Raw genomic sequence first — 24,010 nt, forward strand, 5'->3', positions numbered from 1 at the left:
GAAGTTCAGTAGCAGCACCACATTGGCAGTTGTGAGAAGAGGGGAGAGGTTCTTTCCTTTCTCTCCTCTAATGCCTTGTACTTTGTGTGGCAGTGCAGCAGAACACAAAGCCCTGATGGCTGTTGGGAAGTGCAGTTTTTCAAAGCACCACTGCCTGTTGTGGTACCCCTTAGAAAAATTAGACACCAGAGAGGGGAGGAAGAGAGAGTTTTTCCCCTCTCCCCCTAGCTACTGCTAGCCCATTTGCTAAGTGGGACTTTTAAAGGGGACTGGGATGAGGTATTTAGGGATCAGGGGGTTGGAAGAAAAGGGGACAGCGTGGGGTGGGATGATGTTTGGGGGGTAGATTATTTCTTTCCGAAATATTGTTATCAGCACCGGGAAGGAGGATCTTTGTAGCCATGAAAATTGTCATCTTTCCTAAAGCTGCCTCCTAAAGCTTACTTACCCCGGCTGAGGAAAAGGTATGGATACTGTATCTTTCCCTAGCGGGAGTAAACGCAGCTGGAGAGGTGACTTCTAACAGAAAAGCTGCATGAGGGGAAAAGTTTTCCCTGCTCTAGCTCTCGCTTCCGATTTCATCCTCTGCAGCTGTGTTGTCTAAAGAAAAACACACACACCCTGCCCAGCAAGTCACATAACTAGACATAATGTGTAATTCTGCCCTTAGATTGCATACACAGTGAATCCCTACTGGGCATGTGGCTGCGGAGGTTGGAAAGCCCATGCAAACATGCCCTAAGTAGCAGAAGAAAGTGGCAGTGGCTTACAAACACCTTGTCCTGCATCTTTTTTTAATCATTTATTTTTCAGAAACAGATATACAATAACACCAAAAAACCCTATCATAAATAAGTCCACAAATGATCAAATTTACACATGCTACAAAAACAATGATAATTTCAGACAACGTATATACACAACTTTATCTAATTTTTCTTTATCCGATTAGATCAAGAACCTATTTGATCCATCGACAAAACCAGATTTTAAACTGTATTAAAAAATATAAATAACCTGCATTCTTTCGGTTCTCTTATAGTTAATCCTGTTTTTGTTGATAAAATGGTAACCACGTTACTAGAAGTTTCAATATGACTCAGATTTAAGGTTATTTCAATGCATTCTGCAAATTTGTATTGCACTATAAGATCTCCTATTTTTTTTCTAACCAAGTTCTAATAGAAAGAGGTTTTTTTGTTCTTCCAGTTCCTTGCTATAGCAAGTTTTGCTGCTGCTGTATAAAAAAGCATTTTCCACTACCAATTTCAAATCATCTAAATATTGCATCTTTGAAAAAGATATCTCAAGAAAGAGAGCTATTGATCACCCTCATCCACATTCTTTGGGAGAACACATGTGCTTTCTCTTACACACTTCTTTAAGGCACCTATAATTGGTCTTATTCAATGCACTAAAAGTCTGTACTGCACTGCTACCAATTAAATGCTACCAGTTTTAATGCTGTAATGTTGCAGCTGTCTTTGTGCTTCATCCGAATTACCTCTTTGCTAGTAAAGCTGTAAATATATTTGTAGGTCTTGTGCATGCAGTCTGCAAAGGGAATTTTCTTAAGTATGATTTAGGTGCCATAGCAAAATATGAAAAACCTTCAAAACAAAAATGAAATAGTCTCTTGTTGGTGGAAACACATACACATCATAGCACAACGTGAATATATTTTAATGGAGTACTGCAAGCGGTGGAAACAACTGAAATAAGACAAGGCACACATCTGAAGCGATTACTTTGAAATACTTTTTATGCTAAAATAAAGAGAACTGACTTTTGAATGAGTATGATCCTGAACTGATATCAGTATTAATATATTATAATATATCAATATATTTTAATGGAGTACTGCAAGCGGTGGAATCAACTGAAATAAGACAAGGCACACATCTGAAGCAATTACTTTGAAATACGTTTTATGCTAAAATAAAGAGAACTGACTTTTGAATGAGTATGATCCTGAACTGATATCAGTATTAATATAAACAATTATTTAAAGACTGCAATTCTGGCGTTACTCAGACTCAGAAATAACTTCAGAATTGTAGCCTAATATACAAAGAGTTTGATATTTTCAAGCTATTGCTAGGGTAAAATGCTTGATTCTGAAGTGGTTAGCGCATTAATGAGGAAGGAAATTGATACTTTATCTGAGCGAACAATGGTTGCCTTTACCTGCAAAGGGTGGACTAAAACAACTAATTGTATTCATTGAAGGCCATCATTTCCCTTGCTATAGCCATTTTCTCTGCCTCGTCAGTGTAAGGACACCTATCAGAACATAGCTTCCAGTTAATAATGTGCAAATATAGTTCAACTTGATGACTCAATGTATTAATTAAAAATTATTTTAAAAAAAACAAAACCCTGAAAGTTATTTCATAATATGCCTGTCAAATGATTAAAGCTTTTTTAATACAAACGTTGTAGCAGTTTTAAAGAAAATATTTATTCACAGATCCTGATTGCAACCATCACTCATCTCTTGCCCACTACAGAAGCTTCTTCTTATGAACAGGATAAGAGGGTAACAAAACACTTACTTATACTTATAGTTATGATGGGTCAGTGGAGTTTGGTATTGTTATAATGAAAGCACATGGTTTTATGTTTCTGTTGTGTATGAATAATACATTTTAAACTCCTGTTTTAACATTCTTTATTTAAATGTTATTATTCTAAATACTTTACAACAACCATTTCGTGGAAGCAATAAACAATACCTCTAAACTTCATTAGGCAGTACAGTATTAAATGTACATGCTCCTACCAGATTAATCTGTGCTAGACATTGAAAATGCCATACTATCCCTTCAAAACAAGATTGACTTCAGATTATATGGAGATTTTTACTGATAGTTAATTTTAACAGCTTATCAAAAATCTCAAGCTGAATTTATTTCAAAGTGGAACATAGTGTCTGGTAAGATTTGAATGCGGGGAATGCTTCCACATACTCATGGAAGGGTAGTCCGACGATGCCACATCCCAGTAAGCACTGTAATGCTTACTACAGGGAAGGGGCATTTAAATCCTATTAAATGCCATGCAAGCCTTTCATCTGACAACAGTTGCACCGCTGCCCTCATAAGAGCCCCGCTTATAAAATAAAATAAATAAATTCTTGATCACAGTTGGCCAGACCCCAGGATCCTTTGCCCTCCCTCATAGAAATCGAATGAATGAATGAGGAGAGTAGAGCTGGTCTTGTGGTAGCAAGCATGACTTGTCCCCTTAGCTAAGCAGGGTCTGCCCTGGTTGCATTTGGGAGACTTGAAGTGTGAGCACTGCCAGATATTCCACTCAGGTCATGGAGCCGCTCTGGAAAGGGCAGAAGGTTTCAAGTTCCTTCCCTGGCATCTCCAAGGTAGGCTGAGAGAGGTTCCTGCCTGCAACCATGGAGAAGCCGCTGCCAGTCTGTGTAGACCATACTGAGCTAGATAGACCAATGGTCTGACTCTGTATATGGCAGCTTCCTATGTTCCTATGTAACAGAATAGTTTCCCTCGCCAACTGCACATACTTGGCAAGACCTGTCACAATTTTCTATTCACATATACTCAAAACCACGGTTGGTAAAACCATGGGTTTTGCAAGGCATGACTGTAATCTCTTTTTTTTGTTCAGTCTCATTTATTGCAACACTGCGAGAGAAAAGAAAAGCAGCTCCAACTTCTTTTCTGAATGGTGGTTCCTCTTTCACACCCAGCCCCCAGGTTGCATTAAAAAGCAACAGAAATCCCAATCTCTCCCTGCCACCATTGCTTTGTTGTTGTTTTTTACATCTTTACATTCTTGCAAATTAAGTTTCTCAAATATTGGATCCTTTAGAGACAGAAGGGGGCGTGGGTAAAAAAATATGTGGGGTGAAAATATGTTATGTTGTGCGTTGAAATGTTTCTGCTAATGCATATTTGCATAAATATACTTGTTTTATACTATTACATTCTTGTGAGTTCAGTTTTTGTTTGTGCCCTCAAGAACCCACGTGTTAAAAATACTGCATGTGTCATGGGGTATGTGTATGTGTGTGATAATGTTTAACTTGATTATTTTATTCCTTTGAAATGGAGGAGCATTGGGCATTCTGTGAATAATTTGGATGGATGATGGTATTGTGCTTTCCAACTTGAATTTTGGAATTCAAGTTTGGGATGCAAATGTGTATATTATTATGCACAATATTATTATGTAATGTTAAATTAAATGTGTATTATTACATAAAATGTATATTATTTATTTATTTGAAATGTTAAGGGGGCCCTGCACATGCTGATTTGCCCCCAGCCCCGCACCCCCCCTCGAGACAGCCCTGCCACTCAAAATCTATGTCTCTGTGTGGTTTACAATAAAAACAGTACAAATTAAAACATTAAAATAATTTACAATTTAACACAATGTTAAAACTGTTAAAAACGATTTTAAAACGAGTTTTAAAAATGGTGCTCTGGCAATAGCTCACCCCGGCAAAGCAGTCCATGGAGTCCAAACCACATTTCTGCCTCTGTGGTGGCTTGCCGCCAGGGGGCTAGTACTCTCAAGACAAGGCCAGTCTATTGGGGTGGACCTTAGGCTCGCCAAACTTTGGTCTTCCATTGGACTTTGCACTCATGAGCTGAGCTATCCCAAAAGGGGGTTCTCTCTGGTAAATGATAGATATTTTGCATTGCAATCCTCTCCTCTCCAGGGAAACGTTTGATACACCAAAAAGAGATTTTGACACTACTGTACATATCTCTGGGCATAGCAGGAGTGATTTTTACTGTCCTCCCTTCTCTCTGCAGCCGCCTGTGCCTCCTGAAAATATGTTCCTAGGGTCCTTCTGTGTATGCATAAAGTGTTCCTTTCACACAGCTAGTGAAAGGCTAGTGGTTTTATATATAAGAACTCTATTATCTCTAATCCAAGATATGTTTCCCTGGCTTAACCCTCTACAAGTATGATTTTCTTACATATTGTTGTTACAAGTCCTGTATTTACAGTATTGCTTGTAAATATGTAGTTCCTTTTAAATTCCTTTGCCATTTTCTAATTAATTTTATTTGTTCATTATTTTCTAATAATACTACAGTTTGTAATAAATCTATCAATAGGACCACCAACATGTTCAGGGGATTCTTTGTATTTACAAAATACATAATTTACAGAAGTAAATACATTTTTCAATTTAAAATTTTTTTTAAAACCCAGTCTTACGAAACCCCTAGAACCACCAATTCTTGAAAGGCCATTGCAGACTCACAGCACATTTCTTTGGTCCTTCAGCATCTTTCTTTGGTCTCTATAGCATTTCAGTCAATTCAAAGTACCTTTTCCCAACCTGTATTCCCTAAATAGCCTATACATGTTAGAAGCTGCTGCCTTGCTTATTTCCTGTCATCAGCCAGCAGTGGCTTTTGATACTGCCAAACAGTTTCAGTGGCTTGTGATACTGCCCAACAGTACTGTACAAACAGTTCCATTTCACATGACTATATTCAATTAAAGAAAAAAACCTTTGGTAATATTGTGGGTGTGGCAGCTCCAACTGAGCACCAAAAAATGAGGAAATTCGATGGCCCATGATGTTCACACCATGAGGGCATGAGCTCTGATGTCCAGTATGAGATATTGTACTAGCCTACAAAATCATAACCATGGAAACACAATTTGGCTATATCCGCCATGCTCCAATCCACTACCTGCGTAGGCTGGTGGCAATAGCAAAAGCTGGAGATTTGTGTTACAGCAGTGTTTAAGGAGAATTTGGTAATGTTCCTCTGAGCATATTGTGTGCGCTGTTACACAGAGCTCTTGGCATGTGGATGTGGGAAGCAAGTAATGCTTCAACAGTAAAATATTAACATGCTTCTGCAAGTGTGTGTGTCCCTTTGTTGGATGGGGAATGAGTTGAATTATTTTTTAGCTCTTGAGGATTGCTGTAGGAGACATGGTTGTTGTTTCAGGCCTTTAGGACTGAGGTCTGAAACTACAAAGATTAGGAACTGCTTCATTATCCATCTTGTGCAATAAAAACCTTTATTAAACTCCTCCTTTGGAACGGATTTGCTTTCACACTTGCTAGCAACAACTTTCTGAAGGAATTAAGGTACAGTGTTTATATATGTATGTGTTGCGCGGGGCGTTATTAATAAATGTGGATAATTTGTTCAAATAGATTTATAAATATTATTGTTAACAGTATATGATTTCTTTCTGCTATCTCTGAATTGATTTCTGTGCTGGTCTCTGAAGTATGAACTTATTAATTGTGCTGCTCAGAGTTGTTGTCTGCTGAAATAACAGCACTTACCATAAGTTCAGAGGAACATGTAACCAAATGCCCTTCTGGATTAGGCCCAAGGCCCATCCAATCCAGCATCCTGTTTCACACAGTAGCCCACCAGATGCCCCTGAGAAGACCACAGGCAAGAGGCGAGGACATGCTCTCTCCCTAGCTGTTGCTCCCCTTCAACTGGTATTCAGAAGCATCTTGCCTCTGAGGTTGGAAGTGGACTGTAGCCACCAGACTGGTAGGCATTGATAGTTGCCAACAACCTAAGCAGGTAGTAGATTGAAGCATGGAGGACTTAGCGAAATTATCCTTGCTTTTAAAAATAGATGGTGCCACAGTGGCGTAACAAGGTGTTCAATAAATGGACGTTGGCCCCTTGTCAATTTTTCCCCCATCGCAGAAATGACTCATACTCTATTTTTGTAGCAAAATCCCACAGAAATGCCCTCCACAGCGGCTCTTTGCCACTGATGCTCCTCCTGTCACTTCCTTGCTCTGCTGCCCACATGCTCTTGAGGACGCTGCTCTTGCCACCACCACTAGTTTCGCTCACCAGCTGGCTCACCTGCTGATAAGAAGCAGAATGGCCTCTTTAAGAAACAATTCTGCTTCTTACTGGTGTGTGAGCCAACTGGCAAGCAGGGCAGGCAGTGGCAAGAGCAGGGCTGGTGGCAGGCGGTGGCAAGAGTAGAACTGATCTGGATCATGACTGATTGCTATTCATAACCCTGGGTTCTGCACCTGCGCAGGACCTCAAGGGTAGATTCTATGAGCTCCTCGTGGCCATGCTCCGCCTCTCACACTCAGTGCAGCTGTTTATTTTGACAGTTTGGGCGCCATTCCCTCTCTTCCTTTCCAGCTGCCTTAACATTAACCTTGTTCAGTTTTTGCTCCTCAGTTTTCCAGTTAGGTTCTGTGAGTAAAGAGATTGGACTGTGAATTTCTGGCTTTGTGACTCTGGACTGCTTTAAAGTAACTTTTTTGTGTTAGATGTCGCCTGTTATCTTCTTTGTGGCTATCCAAATGGATGCTAAGAAAACTTTAAAGAAATGTGTTGATTGTGGCGGCAGGTTACAGTCAACTGACTGCCACAACAGTTGCCTTTTATGTTTGGACAAGAAGCATAATATCTCAACATGTAAAATCTGCACTTCATTCTCTCGCCAAACTTTGAAGAATAGAGCTCTGTGCCTTCGGGCATCGTCGTATGGACAAGCACTTCAACCACCAACATCCAAGCCTCAAGCCTCATCCTCGTCATTGAGGCCGATGTCAGGGACTGTAGTGGCTGCACAGCCTAAACCCCCGACATCAGGTGAGGCCTCAATAGACATGGACGTAAGCACCCAACGGATGTACCAAAGAGTTCTTCTTCTACTCATCTACCCCCTCTTCAGTTAGTTCAAAATGCGGCAGCCAGATTGGTCTCTGGGGTATCCCGAAGAGACCACATTATGCCTGTTCACAAACAGTTGCACTGGCTGCCGATTTTCCGGGCAAAGTACAAAGTGCTGGTTATTACCTTTAAAGCCCTGAATAGCTTAGGCCCTGGTTACCTGAGGGAACACCTAACTGATCCCCACTGCTCATTGAGATCATCAGGAGGACTCCATCTTCAAGTACTACCGGTTCATCTGGTGACAACCTGGGATAGACCCCTCTCTGTTGTCGCCCCCAGGTTATGGAATGCACTTCCCATGGATATAAGAGGATTGTCTTCGTTGGAGGCCTTTAGGAGAGCCATAAAGACCCATCTTTTTAGCCTGACTTTTAATAATATTTCGTTTTAATACCTAGTTTTAATTGTAATTTTAATTTGCTTTTAACTGGTTTTTTATTTTAATTGTTAATTGATTTTGTTTGATTTTTATTTTAATGTAAACCGCCCTGAGCAATCTTTGGAAGGGTAGTATATAAATCAAATACATACATACATACATACATACATACTCACTCTGGCTGGGATGGTGGAACTGCTTTATCCCATCCTGACTGCAAGAGGTTTCTCAGGCAGTGAATAATCTTTATCCTCTTGTCGGGCAACCCATGGAGCAGTGGAGTTTATCTTTAATGTTATCAACTCTGAGAAGCCATTTGAACCTATGGCAACTGCCTCTTTGAAACTAGTAACTTTAAAGACAGTCTTTCTTGTGGCCGTAACCACTACAAAAGGGGTTAGTGAATTAACTGCATTGAGAATGGACAAAACTTATACTAGATTTTTTCCTGACAAGGTTCTAATGAGATTGTACCCTTCATTCCATCCAAAAATCATTTCAGATTTTCACCTGAATCAGGACATTGTTCTGCAAGCTTTCCTTAGAAACCCGATTAAACCTCTTGAACGATCACTACATGCTCTGGATATATGAAGGTCACTCCTGTTTTATTTAGAAAGAATGAAACATCTTCATAAGTGCAAGCTGCTCTTTGTAGCCGATAAAAGCAGAGCTTAAAGGCCAATCTACCTTGCAACAGTGTTTATCTCGCTGGCTGATAGAGTTGATCTCATTGGCATATAAGGTACAGAAGGTGGAACCTCCTAGAACTATACAAACCTGTTCAGCTAGAGCACATGCCACTTCTGCAGCTTATTTATTGGGCATACAGATGGAGGACATTTGCAAAGCATTACTTGGTCATCTGAACAACAGTGTTTTTGAAACATTATGCTGTTGATCTTTGCTCTGCTGCATAGGTGAATGTTGTCCTACAGTAACTGCCTGATCCCTCTGCTTGGGAAAGCTCACTAAACACCCAGGCTTATGAATTGCAACATATCACAATCCAGATAAACGGGTTGCTCACCTGTATTAGATGATCTGGTAGTGATAGGTTGACCTTCATAACATCCTCCCTACAGCAGACAGCGAATGATGCTTAATATTAAAAATGCAATTATTATTTTTAAGGAGAAAACACACAAGAGCTATTCTGACGATCAGTGGAAAGCAGGCTAAGGGTGCTTAGCCCGCTTTCCACTGATCGTCAGAATCACCGGGCTCGCAGCTGAGCCTGGTTGAGTCAAAGCGGGTCACCTGCTTTTGTAGCCCTCCCCTAAACCAGGTTTAGCAGAGTGAGCGCTCTGCTAACCCAGGCTTCCAGATTGTGAGTAGCCGCAGCACGGCTACTCACAAGTAGCCCCCCGGAACGGAGGCAAAAAGCCAGCTCCAGGGGTCTCCCCAGTATGCCCTGCGCACTCACGGACTCCTCCCATGCGGCCCCCGGACTCCCCAGCCCCCGCCAGCTCCATCACAGAGCCGGCAATCATGGGGGCAGCCAATCCAGCCACCCAGGGCTCCCGCCCTGATCATCTGCAGGGAGAGCGGGCTTAGCCCACTCTCCCTGCTTAGCTGCTCAAACCGGGTCTCACTGATCGTGAGACCTGGCTCAAAGTTTTTTCCAGTGCAAGGACTGTACTTACTTCTGATAATTTTGACTAATTCATGAAAGCGTGTGGTATCTTCACCCACAATAGTGATTTGTGAAGCCACTCCAGACATGAGATGTTTCCCATTTGAGTGCATAACACATGTAGGCTGCCAGATATAACTGTACATCTTCTATCTATAATTCTCTTAGACATACTTGTTGCTAATCCCATGCGTGACAGCTCTTGTGAGAGTTCGTGAGCAGCTGCTGGATAGCGGCAGGGACGGGCGGGGGCGGGGAGAAACTGCTACCCAGGTGAACAGCCGAGCAGGCAGCAGAGAAGGCAGCGCAGCCTCCTTTTCTGGCATGCCTGCCAACCAAATGTAAGAATGGCCCGCACTGGGGCCGAATGTTGAAAACGCCCAAGCAGGCTGTGGAGAGCAACCTCCTTTTCTTGGGCCGCCTGCCAGCAAAATGGCAAGCACAGAGAGGCTTCATTCTACCCCTGTGCGGGGGTGAGAAAGAGGCAGCAGTTCGGGGGGGGGGAGAAAGTGGTGGGTGGCCAAGTGGGCGGCCAGAGAGAAAAAACATTGGAGAGGGGAGAGCTGAGAGCAAGGGGCCGAGAACGAGAGAGGGGGGCCGACAACAAGGGAGAACTAGAGGCACAGATGCTCTGCTCTAGGGCCAGCTAGTATATAACTATTTCAATGTTTACACATGCAGCAAATGTAAATTATGAAGTGACCCTTAATGACTGTACTATTTTTTGCTCTGGGGGCAATTTTTTTCAGAGTTCATCATGTTGATATTTCATTCTACTTAATTTCCACTGGACTCAAGTATACGGGATATTTGGTGTCTATATTTCTACTACCAAAACTACAGGACTTAACATAAACAATAATGTAGAGATATTGATGATTAGACTGATTACCTCTGAGACTAAATTAAGTAAGGGGAATAAATAAAGCAGTCTGTTCTTTATAATTACCTGAAATTTAAAATACTTTTATTATAGCTGGTAGTTTCTCTTCTTCTGTGTCTCTTGGATTGGATAACGGCCTTACCTTTAAAGACACTGTTGCAACCTGTTCGCACTGCAGGATCTGAAAATGATAAAGCTGAAAAATCTGTTCTTAACTGTATATATAAGGTAATTGCTTTTTACATATTTCTTTCCTCCTGTGTTTATATAATGAGAGTTCTTAAAAGATGAGATGGTGTTCTTGTAGAGAACAAAAGAATCAACTCCTTCAATAGAAGAAAAATAAATACAGACATTTTCCACAGTAGAATTTATTTTTAAAGCTATGATTTTGTCAATTGTTTTCCTAAATTATTTTACTTTATATTTTATGATGAGTGAACTGTACTTGTGCTATATACAATTTTCCTATACTTTGCAGTCACTCTAGAAGTATTCAACAACTCTAAAATACAAAATTGGCTGCAAATCAAAGCCCTGGTTACACACTGTGTTGTTTGACATCTTTGGATTAGGTGACTGCCTGTAGGGCAGGGCTGCACAACTTTGCCTGTCCTGCAGATGTTGGAACCACAACACCCATCATCCCTGACTATTAGCCACTGTGACTGGGGATGATGGAAATTGTAATTCAACAACAGCTGGAGGACCAAAGATATGCAGCCCTGCTGTAGAAAAAGGAAAATCCATCATTTTGCATCTTGAGATATGGTGGGCTGCTGCCAAAGGAAAAACACCTAACATGAACATGAGCAGTATCATAATAATCTGAGCAGGTTAAATGTTTACAGGATCATTTGCTGGGAGCCCCTCTCTAAGCCTCCTGGTTAAATAGCAGCAAAAATATTAAGCTTTATTTAGAGAGTGAGGGAACTAAGTAGGGTGGTGGGAGGAAAATCCTACTTGTTGATGTCTAGAAACATGAGACTTCAAGCTGTCTGGAATTTCCCTTAACAAACAAAATTAGGAGCCGGTTAGGGTTTTTCCAAATGGGTGAAAATTTGTGGCTGGAACTGGCCATAGCCTAGATGTCTTCAGTGAGATAACTGTTTAGAACAGGGCTGCACAATTTCAGCTCTCCTGCGGATGTTGGACTACAGCTCCCATAATCCCTGACTATTGGCCACTGTGGCTGGGGATGATGGAAGCTGTAATCAAAAAACAGCTAGAGGACTGAAGCTGTGCAACCCTGCTTTAGGACAGTGGCTTCTGAAGAGCTTCCCTAGTGAAGTTACTTGAATCTAATTTTCTTTAAAACTAATTTAGATTAATTAGCTCCAAAGCATAGAGAGAGTGCAAACCAAACCGTTACAGATACATTGGTGACCAACATCCAGATCAGTCTGCTGTGGATGCTCCTAACATCAGCCTCAGTGCTAGCCTCCACACTCAAAGTGCAGGTGGTTGTGCAAGAGCACAAAAGTTTTTCACTGCTTTATTGGCATGGAGACACATTGTTGCCGGTCAAGCAACATGTTTCCACTCTACCAGAGCAGTCCTGGAGCGTGGCCAAGCCCCCCAAAGTATTTTCACAAGACTATGTGCACTTTGGGGAGAGCGTGGAGCTGCGCAGGGGCTAGCGCTACATGGATGCCCATGTCAGGAGCTCACCCTGTAGACTGCTCTGGATGTCAATCCATATTTCTCTCTGCCCCCTGCCCGTGATCTATGGGGTGAAATATGTTTTATTATACAAGTAGATATAAACAAATTTTTGTATTTTTCTACCTTGCTAGTTTACTACAAATCACTGCTGTGCTGAAACTGACTTAATTGACTGCTGAACTATAGCATATACTTTGAATATAGGTGCCCTGCAACCTGGGGTTGGGTGCCATGTCACATAATTTCTACCCATTTGGTGACAATACTGTTTACCATTTTCCTTTTTGTTATGTGGATGCATATTGAAAAGTTACAGTTGAGAACTTCCAAAGTTCATGTATGCTTTTGTACATGGCTCTGCCTTCATTTTACTTTACACTTTACTTTACACACTTTAGTAAGTGGGTACATAGGTTTTATTCAACATCATTTATATTCTTAGGTTCTTCATGGATGTGTCTATGGATCTCAGTGCTTTAGCAACACAAAATATTTTCCTGTGAGCCTATCTGATTTGACATCTTCAGATTATGATCCTTTTATGCATTTGGAAAGTTTGAAGGAGCCAGAGCCATTACATTCACCTGATTCAGAACGATCTTCAAAACTCCAGCCAGTCACAGAAGGTCAGTTTGCTTTGATGAGGTGCTTTTTAATCTAAGCAATGTGTCTTAAGTCTTCCAATACCAAAGTTTGTGTCTAAAGTGTGAATTTTAAATTATACTTAATGCCATGATAAACTATAGATAGTGCTGATCAATGTGGAATAAATCAGTGTGATTTTGAGCAATTACATTTCAGTTTACTAAAATATGTACATCCTCAGCAATATAAAAATCAATGTAATATGGATCCTTCTGTGAATCAGTAAACAACATGATGTACAATTTTTGTTTTTAGCTAAATTATCTCACCTTATCAATTCTGAAGAGAAATCATTTGATTATCCAAGTAACCAGATAAAGAATAACTGAATTATTTATTCAGATAAAGGTGTTGTTTTTTTAAGATTTAAGTATTTACAGCTCTCCCCCCCACCATCACCATTATCACAATTTGCTTTCATACTTATTTCACACAAAAATATTTATTTCAACCTTATAAGACATTGTTTTCCAAAGAGATGTCCATGTTGGGAATATTTTTCCTTTGAAAATAAATACTGTGAAATAAAGGTTGCTCAAAGTTTAAAACTGCATTTCTCTTTTAGCAAACATCAGCTTGCTCTACTAGAAGAAAATTTGGGAAAGATGGTCTTTAATACTGATACCAAATATTCTGTGTAGTGTCATTCTCCTGCTATATTAAGCTGTTCCCTTTAGGTTTCCTTAAAGGTATTAAGGACTAGATAAATGCAGAACCTTTTTGTAGCAGCTGTGTGCTAACAGCAGGTGATTTTGTGGTCTTTAGTGACTCCGTGCTGGTTTTTTTATGTGGAGAAAATGGCTAATCATTGTGCCCTTGTCTAAGGCATGCTTCATCATCTTCAAGTACTTTTTTGGCCAAAGAATTCTGAACACAGAGCTGTCCTCTAATAAGCTCAGTATTGGATTGAACAAATCTGATTTGAGAACTATTGGCAGGAGGAGCGGTAATTATTAAATTTACTGGAGAACGAAGCAAGGTACTGTAGTTGGCTTTTTGTCAAATGGCTGTGGTCTTATTAGCAAAGAGTAATCATCTACAGGGTCAGAATGAAAGAAGCATCAAAGGATTCATTCTGCCCTAATTACAGTTTCACCTATACATATTATGCAAAGCTAATATTTAAAGTATTTGCCAAAATTAACTTCCCCTACATGTTCCATTGCAAGTGTAGAGAATTGCAGCAGCGTTTTGTGCCGTGCTGCTTTTGTATGCTATAATAATGTGTAATTATGGGTTTGCAGCAAATGCTGTGTGATTTGTTTAATCTGAAAAGACAACCTTGAATAAGGTCCCCCCACCCCCGCCTTTTAAATGATGTCTGTTGCACAAAACCCTAGCATTGCTATCCTTCATTTGTGCATTTCCTCACAGAACTGACTGTCATGGGGTTTTTTTGCTAAAACCTATAGAAGCCATTTGTTATGTTTTATTTATTTGATTGATTGATTTCTATACCACCCTTCCAAAATTGGCTCAGGGTGGTTTACATTAAAATAAAACTAAAATCAATTAACTGTTAAAATCAAAAACTATAAAAACATAAAACCATTATTAAAACATTTAAATCTAGGCCAAACCTTTACAGTTTAAAAAGAGTTTAAAAATCCCGGAAGGCCAGGCCAAACAGAGGGTCTTAAGGGCTCTCCTGAAGGGCAACAATGAACTCAGACTATGGATTTCTGCCAGGAGTGTATTCCACAGACCAGGAGCAGCTACAGAGAAGGCCCACCTCTTAGTTGCCACCAGACATGCTGGTGGTAGCTGGAGACAGACTTCCTCAGATGACCTTAACATGTGATCGGGATCATGCAGAAGAAGGCACTTTCCAGGATAACTCTGATCTAATCCTTGTTGCCTTGGATAAGTTAAAGTAACATGATTTTTACCCTTTAAGATTATTTTCAGTGAAAACTCTTGTAAATCCTAAACAGGTTAGATGAGACAATGTAATAGAAAAAAGTGTTCCATGGATTATAGTGCTGGGTTAGTACTTGTTGCACTACAAGTGAGAGAACAGTATTAAACATTTCCCCACTACACTACAACACTATTTCACTACAACTGTTGGTATTGCACAGAGGGATTAAGGGTGGGGGTTAAAACTAAGCCCAGCCCTAGGCACTAGGAAGTCCACAGTAGAGCCCTGGTTCTTTGCCTCTCCCACTCTCCACTCCCGTCTGCATGCTCTCACTTCCCCCTTTTTATCAGCTTCTTGGTGTGATTGTCTGGCCATTTCATTGGACCCACACTGAGAAGTATTATTGTTAATCTGGATCGTGATCCGTTGAGCCCATAAGTGAATGGGTTCTGCGCCTGCGCAGGCACCTCTCGGGCCGACTAGGTAGCTCCTCGCGACGCCCAACCGCCTTTCTGCACGTGCTCCTGCATTCCATCTATATAGTGCGGTTGGGCGTCTTCCGTTAGTTTCTGTTTGACCGCCACAGCGTTCAGACCTCGTGTGGGCTTCTCGGTAGACAGAAATAACAAACTTTACTTATACGGCTTGAAAATTGGTTTTGAATATTGGACAGGATAAACGGAATTGGATATTTGGCTTGTCGGACTAAGTTAGAAGACAGATTGGACTGATTTATCTGGCTTTACCTGGACTGCTAAACGGAATTGGAAACTTGTTTAACGGACTAATTTAGACGACAGATCGGACTGATTCTTTGGCTTTACTTGGATTGTTGTTGAATTTTGCAAATTGCTTCACGGACGGTGTTGACGAACTACAGTTCGGATTGCTTACAGACGAACTGCTTACGAAAAATGGAGAATAAAACAACGTTTAAGCGTTGTGGGAGGTGTCGGGCAAAGTTGCCATCCACCGACCATCATGATGCCTGCTTGTTGTGTCTCGGTGAGGAGCACAACACGGCAGCTTGTAAAATTTGCTGTGCATTCTCGAAACAAACGAGAACAAATCGGGCGTTGCGCCTTAGAGCCGCGCTTTATGAAGACGCACTCCGCCCGCCGACCCCGCGCCCTGTGGATCCGTCGACATCGACTATGGCATCGACATCGGCTGCGGTATCGGGTGCGGGGAGTCACGGAGCTGTCGCAGTACAGTCTAAAACCGTGTCTGATAAAGCTTTCAAGAGACCTTTGGAAGTCTCCTCGAAGGAGCACAAGCGGAAGGAAAAAAGGCATCGACGAGAGGAAAGCGTCGGGCATGAAGGTGAGAAGACTGGACGTAGGCTGAAAACCCCATCACCTTCCTCGGTGCAGGGATCGGAGGGCGAGTGGAATACAGAGCATCGAACTTCAAGCCCGGTCTCGACACCGAGAGCCTCGACGTCGACCTCGACATCGAGAAAGGAACGAAAAGACAAATCATCGGTACCATCACCCTCGGCGCCGAAGCCCTCGACATCGAGGAGTGAGCACACCGGGGTCATTTCGACATCGAGCTCGACATCGACATCGAAGGCGAAGAGCAACCGTGACTCTTCGGTGCCGAGAGAGACTGTACACCGCGTCTCCCTCTCCCCTGCACACACTCCTCAACAGTCTCCCTCGACTCCACGGAACCAGGGAAGCCACCGCTCTGATAGAAGTGCGACTTCGGCACTCAGGAGCCTGATGGCATCGGATCCAAACACCCCTGCAGAATCCACATTCCAAGGGTTTGTGAGTGCAGGGTTGGATGAGGAGGAGGAGGAAGGGGAAGAGGAAGTGGAGTTGGAGCCGGCGCTCCCCCATCCAAGGACTCCATCGCTTTCCCCAAGAGTGGCAGCAGAACCTTTGATCCAGTCACCCTTGGCTGTGGTACCACCGTTGCCTGGGTATTTGGATGACAGCATACGCCATCCAACAACTCAACCCTCGCATACGTGTGGGTTCAGACACACACTCCCGCATGATTACGCGGAATATTTAAGGTGGAAGGCACAACAACCCGACCCACAACCTCGGGTAGAGAGTCATCCACCTGCAGCCACTGCCCACAGGGAGAAACCAAGTGGGAAGCGGAAGAGAAAGAGCACTCCGCCACCACAGAGCCCATCGTCCAGAGAATCTTCTCCTGGGTCAGTGCATCAGGACTATGGTACTGAGGATACGGATTCTGATCGAGGCAGTGGACAGACAGAGCTTCCACCTGAAGTGCCACCTCGCCTTTCGAAATCCCCAACTGAAGAACTCAAAGCGTACCATGTAATGATTAGAGAGATGGCAGAGGCTTTGGGGTTAAATCTGCAGCTGCCAGATACTGAGTCTACCGACCCTGTTTACAACATGATTTTCCAGTCAAAGGCTTCGCATCCAGTATCTTTACCTATGATACCGACTATATCAAAGGCAGCAAAATCAGCGTGGGAGACAGTGCATTCAGTGAATCCAACTTCGAAGCGCATTGAAAATTTGTATCGGATATGTGATGGAGAGGACACTTACCTGCTGGAACACCCGGATCCTAACTCCATTGTGGTGGATTGTGCATCTTCATCCAAGGGCGGCCGTCGACACACGACTCCTGGGGATAAAGAGGGCAGGAAAATTGATGTGTTAGGCCGCAGGCTGTATGCTACTTCAAGTCTAGCTATCAGAATTGCAAATTACGCAGCGTGTATGGCGAGGTACACTCACCTCCTATGGGACAATTTACTCCATGATTCGACCTCCATGTCCGCGGAGGAGCTGCAAACTAGACTCCATGAGGTATACGAAAGGACGACCGCAGTAACAAAACAGCAGCTTAGTACTTTCAAACACTTAGCTGAAACTGAATCCAGAGCCATGGTGACAGCAGTCACCATGCGTCGCTATGCCTGGCTACGGGCAACATCTCTCCAGCCAGACATGAAAGACAGGGTTGAGAATCTGGCTTTTGATGGAAAGGGTCTTTTCCATGAGAGTACAGACGCTACCATGGAAACACTAAAAAAATCTAAATTTACAGCAAAAACTTTCATGGTATCCACTTCAACAACTGGCTCCAGAGCATACAATCCCAATAGACAAAGGCCATATCGTTACCCAGATAGGGGAGGCTTCAGGAGACAGAACAAGCCCTACCAGAGATCTAGAGGCTTCCGGAACAACAACAACAACGGCAGCAATAGAAACAAAAGCCAAAATAATCGTCATAACAACAAGGAGGCTGCAAAGCAGTCGTTTTGATTGCAATGTCAGCCCACTACACTTAGACACAATTGCCAGGACCACTACCATCGGCCCTGTAGTTGTCAGCTCAGACATCAGACTGGCAAGCCATGCTATGGCATGGCACAACATAACATCAGATCAGTGGGTTCTGAGGATTGTGGAGACGGGTTATGCAATAGAGTTCACAGCTCTACCCCCGTTCTCAGGGCTCCGTTTCACGAGATCAACACCAGTGTTGGAAGAAGAGATAAAGGTGTTATTGGAAAAAAGGGCAATTGTGACAGTGCAGTGGGCGAAGAGGTTGTCCGGATTCTACTCCCGCTATTTTCAGATACCCAAGCGGGATGGGGGGATACGGGCAATCATGGATTTGAGAGACCTCAACGATTTTGTCTGGGCCCGGAAGTTCAGAATGACGACGTTGCAGGAGATTCTACCCTTTCTGGAGCAGGAAGAGTGGGCGGCAACGTTAGACCTGAAAGACGCTTACTTCCATGTGGGCATCCAGGAAAATCACCGAAAGTATCTACGCTTTACGGTGGGGACTACGATTTACCAATATACTGTCCTCCCTTTCGGACTATCAACAGCTCCAAGAGTCTTTACCAAGGTGGTGGCAGTGATAGTTGCATTCCTTCGCACTCAGGGCCTAGTGGTCTACCCGTATTTGGACGACTGGCTCCTGGTGAGCAAGGACAGAAAACTGTTGGAGACTCAAATTCAAACGATGCTACATCTTCTCCAGGAATTGGGGGTAAATGTGAACTGGAAAAAGTCCAACTTGACCCCAAGAAAGAAACTCAGTTTCATAGGTGCCATCCTCGATTTAGAGCAACGAAGGGCATTCTTGCCGATGGAGAGATGCATTCAGATCATCGCGTTGGCAACTCGATTCCACAACCAACCGGACCAGAGAGCAAGGGTGATCCAGAGGCTTTTAGGCATGATGGCTTCGTGCAACACAACGGTTCGTTACACGAGACTACGGATGAGACCCCTTCAACGGTGGTTCTTGAACCACTTCCGTCTCAATGTGGACAGCCAGAACATGCTGTTGCACCTTCCCAGGGGTGTACAGGCTTCCTTGCAGTGGTGGATGAAGGGAGTAAATCTCTTACAAGGAGTACCGTTCAGACCTCTGCTTCCGAAAGTGTGGATCACAACGGACGCATCCCTACAAGGGTGGGGTGCGCATTGCGCCCGAGATTGCATTCAGGGTCAATGGACACCTCATCAGGCAGAATACCATATCAATTATCTGGAGCTAATGGCTGCATTTTTGGCGTTAAGAGCTTTCGAACCACAACTAAGGGGATCTGTGGTACAGATCCAGATGGACAATACTACAGCTATAGCTTATCTAAACAGACAGGGAGGGACAGTTTCTCCAAGACTCTGCACCTTGTCGATGAAGTTGTGGGACTGGTGCATCGCCCATGCCATATATCCAGTGGCGATTCACATCAGAGGGGTGGACAACCACCTGGCGGATGCTCTCAGTCGGAGCACTCTGAACAACCAGAGACACGAGTGGGAGGTCAAGGGAGATTGTATCAGACAGATTTTCGATCGTTGGGGCACCCCTGCGGTGGATGTATTTGCCACGGAGGGGAACAAAAAGTGCAAGAGATACTGTTCTCGTGCGGGAATAGGTGTGGGGTCTCTGGGAGATGCATTTCAGTACGAGTGGAGCAAAGGGCTCCTTTACCTGTTCCCGCCGTTGCCTCTCCTAAATCGGGTGTTGGCACAGATCCTAAGGGACAAGGCAGACTGCATACTGGTGGCCCCGTGGTGGCCACGTCAGCCGTGGTTTGCCCTGCTGCTTCGCCTGTGCAGAGGGCAGCATTACCGTCTACCACCAATGTCAGATCTCCTGCAGATGGCAGGGGGCAGGGTACTGCACCCAGAGATAGAGACCCTAAAACTAACAGTGTGGAGAATAAACTTTTAAACAAAATTCTGTTAAATAGCAGACGCAGGTCTACTAGGCGTAGCTACTTCTGTAAGTGGAAACGATTTAAAGCATATGCTAAGGCAAGTGGATTCAAAGCACGGACGGCGTCTGTGCGCCAGGTGCTGCTTTATTTAACTAGCCTGAAAGTGAAGGGCCTAGCAAATGTATCATTGAAACTGCATCTGGCTGCTCTATCCTCGAGACTTCCGGGGTGGGATGGAAAGACAGTATTTACTCACCCCGAGTGTAAAAGGTTCATGAAAGGGCTGAATAATCTCTATCCTCCACTTAAGAGACCTTTGGAGCAATGGAGTCTGTCTTTGGTGCTTTCTGCATTAACGGAGAAACCCTTTGAACCATTACATGAGGCTAGTTTGCGGTTATTAACGCTAAAAACTGCATTTTTGATCGCAATAACTACAGCGAAAAGAGTGGGGGAATTGTCAGCGCTAAGGGCGGACAAACCTTACACACAATTCTACCCACATAAGGTGGTGATGAGGCTGGACCCTAACTTTCGTCCAAAGGTGATAACAGGGTTCCATCTGAATCAAGAAATAGTCTTGCCAACCTTTTTTAAAGATCCTCAGTCTCCTTTGGAGAAGGCACTGCATGCTCTGGACGTGCGTCGTACACTGCTATATTATTTGAAGGGGACTAAGGAGCACAGAAAGTCAAATAAACTGTTTGTGGCCTATAAAGGCAGGAACAAGGGGAGGCCGGTGTCTCGGCAACGTATTGCCCATTGGCTAGTGGAGCTAATCTTGTTGGCTTATAGACTGCAGAATGTAACGCCGCCAAAAACTATAAGGGCTCATTCTACTAGAGCCTACTCAACCTCGGCAGCTCATCTGTCAGGGATTAAGATGGATGACATCTGTATTGCTGCAACATGGTCATCGCAACAGCCGTTTATAAAACATTATGCAGTGGACCTGCGCATGGCGCGACAGGCGGAATATGGGCGAAGTGTGTTAAAAAGGGTGTTGCCTTAGAGGGCATTCTTCTGCACCCACCACCACGGAGGGTCAGCTAACTAATCACCCATTCACTTATGGGCTCAACGGATCACGATCCAGATAAACAGGTTGCTTACCTGTAACAGGTGATCTGGTAGTGATCCGTTGAGTCCATAAGACCCGCCCAGAAGCCATCCCCACTGCAGAAGTAGATTCATCAATTGGCAGATTGCGCATACAAGGCGGTCTGCACAGAAAACTAACGGAAGACGCCCAACCGCACTATATAGATGGAATGCAGGAGCACGTGCAGAAAGGCGGTTGGGCGTCGCGAGGAGCTACCTAGTCGGCCCGAGAGGTGCCTGCGCAGGCGCAGAACCCATTCACTTATGGACTCAACGGATCACTACCAGATCACCTGTTACAGGTAAGCAACCTGTTTTTACTTGGCAACCAAAATAAGTGAGTCTCAGAAACCTCTTAGTTGACCCTTGGAGCCATGACCAGAATGGCTAGACCCATGAACCTCCCTCCCCCACACACCCCAGTTCAGCAGCCCTAGCATCCATTAGATGGACACTATCTAAAGACTCTCAGTTAAGGTAACTCTACTTTGTTTCCCAAGACTTATGAAAAATCCTTCATCAAAGAAAGATGAAATCTTAGCACTCTGCAAAATATTACTTTTTTGTCTATGGAGATGTAGGAACGTCTAAGCATTTCCAATACATTGACGTAAATTATAGGTACCTAAGTTGGGAAATCAAAGAGAGGAGGTATTTCTTTTTTAAGCCTATTTTCCAGTAGGCTTATGAGATCACCCAGCATTCCATGTGACCATGTCCCCAGGCAATGCCTGGACCAATATGAACCAAATTTGCTACATCTGTAGGGACACATAGGGATGCCTCAATGGCATAGTTTGTGATGATGTCATCTACCCCAATCCAAGATGGTGGATGCATAAACGTTTGAGGCACAAGTGGGCTAACTTGTGGACTGTCTAACCAATTTGAACCAAATTAGGTACAGTTGTAGTGAGTGACACACAGGGGCACCTCAGTGGCATAGTTTGTGATGATGTCATCCACCCCAATCCAAGATGGTGGGCACATGAACATTTGATGCACAACAGGTGTAATCTGTGGACCACCTGAACAATTTGAACCAAATTTAGTTCAGTTGTAGGGATAGTGAAAGGAAAGTAGGCAGATTAGTTCTTACTAGAACAACTTCTTTCCCTTTTTATTATATCACTTCATCTCCCTGTGTCTGTCTGGTTTCTTCCAGCCTGTTTTTTTTTCTCATCATAGGCAAAGTGTTTTAAAATAAGTATGCCTATGCATTTGTAATGCAGGTGCTATGGAGTTTTTGATACTGTAAAGACCAGCTACCTTATGGGGTTTTTAATCTTTTTATTTTATTTATATATTATTAGCAAAACTGGAATCTGGGCGTGGTGACAAATAAGGGAAAGGACTTTAGCAGATGTACAAAATGAATAATTGAAGCTAGTATTGCTTCTACCAGCTGAGTACTCCATGACTCAGGAATATTTAATAATTACGTGGTGCCACATGAAGCTCTCCAAGTTAATATTGGTGGGAAAGAGGGATCAGCAGCAATACAACTGATCCCTCCTTGAGGCAGGTACTGATTCAGGCAGCAGATTTCACCTGCCATTAAAAGGCAGCAAATTGTCAGTGAACATAAGAACAGCCCTGCTGGATCAGGCCCAAGGCCCATCTAGTCCAGCATCCTGTTTCTCACAGTGGCCCACCAGATGCTGCTGGAAGCCACAGGCAGGAGTTGAGGACGTGCCCTCTCTCCTGCCATTACTCCCCTGCAACTGGTTCTCAGAGCCATCCTGCAGTTACTTAATTGACAAATATACTTTTAAAATTACTGGGGACAGGCATCATTTGAATTGTTTACCTTGGGCACCAACTTCATTTCCCCATCAGTACAGACTATGGAAGTCCTCCACTTCAGGCAAACACAAACTTTCTTTAACAGGAGGGCTTGTGCACATCTGCTTCAGGGTCCTTGCTAGCTTTTCATTATGTGAAAGGTAACAATGCTGTATGCAGTGCAGATCTGGCTGTCATTCTAATATTGCCTGCCTCCTGTAGATCCAAGCATAATATTTTCATTCGAACACATAAGTTTGGCAGTTTGGGCTAAATATTTTTTTTCTTTTTTGCTAAGTAGTTTTATCAGGCTTTTGTTAAATAATGTGGGACTTCTGTTGATCAAGAATAAGATTGTGCTATTTTTGCCTTCTTTTCTCCCCCTCTCCCCCCCCCCCCCCCGGGTTTCTTTTTTCATAATAATTGGTATGATTTGTATTTCTGGTAGTATGCTGTAAATGTCTTTTATGAATTTACCGTGACTTGCATGTGGCACAACTTTATGAACGCTGATCATGACTGTCTACACTGCTGTACCCATGGTGTTGCAAAATAAGGCTCTTCTGCTACTACTTAGCCTTGTGCGATCACAGTGCTACTTACTTTGTGAAGAATGCAAGTAGCATCACAATGTGCAATTGCGCAAGGGTAAGTAGTAGCGGAAGAGCCCCAATGCATAACGTTGTGGGTTTGTTAGATGTTTGTAGTTGTGTAAGCAGTTCTGAACTGCCCTGGCCAGGGGTGCCTTTGCAGAGCTTCAGCTAGTGTGCCAGCTGTGGCCCTTTCTCAAGAAGGCAAATCTGGCCACAGTTATGCCTTAGTCACGTTGAGGCTGGATTACTGCAACATGCTATTAGTGGGTCTGCCCTTGAAGAATATTCGGAAACTTCAGTTCGTACAGAATGCAGCTGCCAGGGTTCTCGCTGGAACTGCTTGCTCAGAGCATATTACACCTTTTTTGAAAGAGCTTCACTGGCTGCCAATTTGTTTCCAGATCAGATTCAAGGTGTTGGTTATTTTTCTTTAAGGCCCTTAGCCGTTTGTGTCCAGGGTACCTGAAGAACCGCCTGCTCCCAAAGCTTTCTGCCCACCCAACAAGATTGTCAGAGAGGCCTTTGCTCAGTGTGGTGATGTTGTGAGAGGCTAAATTTCATGCACATGGGACAGGGCCTTCTCTGTTGT

At 43.3% G+C, this 24,010-nt stretch overlaps 1 protein-coding gene across 13 annotated transcripts in view; it reads left to right on the forward strand.

Annotated features, from left to right (window-relative positions):
* Positions 1-24,010, forward strand: part of RALGAPA1 (Ral GTPase activating protein catalytic subunit alpha 1) — a 287,874-nt gene that overhangs the window by 184,169 nt on the left and 79,695 nt on the right. For 12 of the 13 annotated variants that reach the window (XM_053285328.1, XM_053285342.1, XM_053285334.1 and 9 more), the window contains 3 exons: positions 2,471-2,539; positions 10,677-10,811; positions 12,691-12,874. In XM_053285328.1, the coding sequence (XP_053141303.1) occupies positions 2,471-2,539; positions 10,677-10,811; positions 12,691-12,874 (388 nt within the window). The remainder of the gene's footprint in view (positions 1-2,470; positions 2,540-10,676; positions 10,812-12,690; positions 12,875-24,010) is intronic. The other variant, XM_053285351.1, reaches the window with a different exon arrangement.

The sequence above is a fragment of the Hemicordylus capensis genome, chromosome 1, assembly GCF_027244095.1.
Source record: "Hemicordylus capensis ecotype Gifberg chromosome 1, rHemCap1.1.pri, whole genome shotgun sequence".
Lineage (NCBI taxonomy): Eukaryota > Metazoa > Chordata > Lepidosauria > Squamata > Cordylidae > Hemicordylus > Hemicordylus capensis.